A 2,603-nucleotide genomic window follows, 5' to 3' on the forward strand; every position below is an offset into this window, starting at 1 on the left:
CGCACCCACACGTGTGCGTGTATGAGAGAAACGCGCAAACCTCCGTGCATAGCTCGGCCCCGACCACCTATCGTAACCGGGAACACCCCGATATTTTCCTCGCCCTCGCTTCTACCATAGTTTTTTCCGTCAAGGACGGCCCAAAGAATGTCATGCAGCTGCGTCTCCGGCCCACCCAGGACGAAAAGCCCATTTTCTATCATGATTTTTTGTCATAGAAGTAGGAGCCCACCACATCTATGATGATACCGGGTTTTGTCACAATTATCGTCATAGAAGTGTCATAAGTATGACAGGAAAAAAATTCGTTCAGCCCAAAATGTCAAGGATGTGTCTTTTTTTTGTAGTGTAAACAGAGCATCAACTATTTAACAGCATAATTCAGATAAGCAGTACCACACTTCATAACAGTTCAACGCATAAACCATAAACAGTTCAAAGCAGACTCGATAGTACTTAGGAAGGAGGTGCCCCGGCCCTAGTCCTTGGTGGAGAAGGCTTCTTCATGCTTCCCAAACTTGTTGATGACCTCAATGCCATCGTTTTCGAAGATGATGACCTTGAGGGTGTCGGGAGTGAGGAGCTTGAAGGTCACCATGTAGCCGATCATGATCTTATGAACGGCTATGTAGGTGGCCCAACCCTGATCCAGGGTCACCCTGCCGTTCATCAGCTTCACTATCACCTTCCAAGAGCAGCCAATGTTGTTCCTGAGCTTGAACTCCGTCGGCACTGCGACGAAGTGCTTGGTGAAGTCTAGGAGCATGGGGATGCACTCAAGCTTCGGTGCAAGGATGACCTTGCAGAAGTGAGTTGGGCCATCCTCCTGATGGTAGTAGCTGTAGTTGCAGCGCTTGTTGCTGGGGGGCCTCCTCCATGCCTTCATCGTCGCCAACCTCGGGCGTCTTCGGGTCTTCCTCGGTGGTGGGCGGCAGCACAACCTCGTCAGGCATTGGATGAAGGGGCTACTTGCCCTTGTTGTCAACGGCCGGGAGCACCTCCGTGCCCATCTCATTGCTCTCCTCGATCCGCACACAATTCATTGAGTCAGGCACAACACAGAGTTCATGGCTTATTGAAGAGCATGTAGTTAAAACGGCATGACTGTCACTCTTCCTCCTCTCCAACACGCCTATATTTACTCACCCTGCCCAGCACTACTTACCCATCCCCTCTCTTCTCTTACTATCAACTTTCCTCCTCTACATCGCCATGAGCTCTAGCTCCAGCTCCAATGCCAACCCCTTCCCTTGGGGTATTGGCTGGAGGGCCTTCTTCCTCGGGTGGTCGGTTGGTGACCACACCAAGTTCGAGAACACCATGGAGGTGTGCTCGAACTTCGGCTCCATGCCTGACATGCAGAAGGAATTTGATGCAGTGCTCATGAGGGCCATTGCACAAGAGCTGAAGACGTTGATTCCTGACCCAACAAAGGGTGCGATGGCAGTCAACATCATTCGCTGGGCCATGAATCAGGCCGTCTCCGACGACGCAAAATAGAGGAAGAAGTGGTCCAAGTACAAGACCTACTGGGCTCCTAATGACCGTCGTGCCGCAGTGTACTGGGAGACGGCTATCGTGCCGGCGGCGGTCATCGGTAGGGAGCCTAAGGAGGAGGGAAAACCGGTGCAGATGCCAATGAGGGCGCCGGAGCTAGGCCGTCGTACGTGGCAGATCGACCTCCACTCCTCCGACAGCGGCAATGCCTCGCATCCCCACACAACGATGGACAAGAAGATGAAGGCCAGCCACTCGACACGCTGCTCCGCACGCCGGTGACGGCCGCCGCGGTTAGCCAATGTCTGTTATGTACCCCCAATCCCCCTTCTACTCCATCCGCATCAACCTCTCTATTCCGATCTTGCATGAACTAGTATGAAGTAGTATGAACTCATATGAACTAGCATGAACTTTCTTGCTAATATCTACCTCTATCCCCTATTCCCCTCTCCGTCGTGGATCGAATCTATCACCGGATCGAACGCAAAAACGTAGTGCATGACGAATAGAGAGAAGTGCTTACCGCCATTGCCGCGGGCCAAATGATGATCCGCTCGCCGGTGATGGAGTATGGTGGTCTTCTTGCTCTCCTCTGATCCGCCGACGCTGATGAGAGTGGGGAGAGTGGGGAGAGGGAGCGATGAGGGCGGTGAGGCTAATAACTGACGGTGCTTCGGGAAGCAACGCGGCTTCTCGAGCATGGTCATGCGCGTGCAGCCGCCGCCCACGTGCACCACTCGGGCCTGGCCCTGGAGAAACTACCGATTTGAGTGTTCCCAGGGAGCTAGGCCCAGGAGTGCTTTAAACATCATGCCATGCAGGCCCAACAGTGTATGCAGCCAACCAAACAGGTCGTTTTCTTCCCGCACGGGCCTGGTTGGGCCTCATGCAGGCAACCAAACACGCCCTAGGTGATCACGGTTTTTTAGGTTTTCTGCGCCTCGATTGTTCTTCCACTTTTGATGTGTGTTCACGCTGCCTTTTTATTTAGGTTCAATCTTATTGCATTTTGGTTGTCATAGCTTTATTCATTATAGACATATGACTATATCCGGAATTTAAAACTCTGGAAAGATGCTGAATGTACTAATCGATGCAAAGGC

The 2,603-nt window shown here is 52.3% G+C and overlaps 1 protein-coding gene across 1 annotated transcript; it reads right to left on the reverse strand.

Annotated features, from left to right (window-relative positions):
- Window positions 1-478: 478 nt before the first annotated feature.
- On the reverse strand, window positions 479-886 carry LOC147984505 (putative B3 domain-containing protein Os03g0621600). Its single transcript, XM_087541130.1, has one exon. It carries the CDS (start codon window positions 884-886, stop codon window positions 479-481), a length of 408 nt encoding a protein of 135 aa, XP_087397256.1.
- Between the last annotated feature and the right edge of the window lie 1,717 nt (window positions 887-2,603).

The sequence above is a fragment of the Triticum urartu genome, chromosome 2A, assembly GCF_056163025.1.
Source record: "Triticum urartu cultivar PI428250 chromosome 2A, HENAU_Tu73, whole genome shotgun sequence".
NCBI lineage: Eukaryota > Viridiplantae > Streptophyta > Magnoliopsida > Poales > Poaceae > Triticum > Triticum urartu.

Excerpts from the sequence above, each read along its gene's own strand:
- LOC147984505 (XM_087541130.1), bottom strand. The coding sequence starts at position 886 with ATGAAGGCATGGAGGAGGCCCCCCAGCAACAAGCGCTGCAACTACAGC.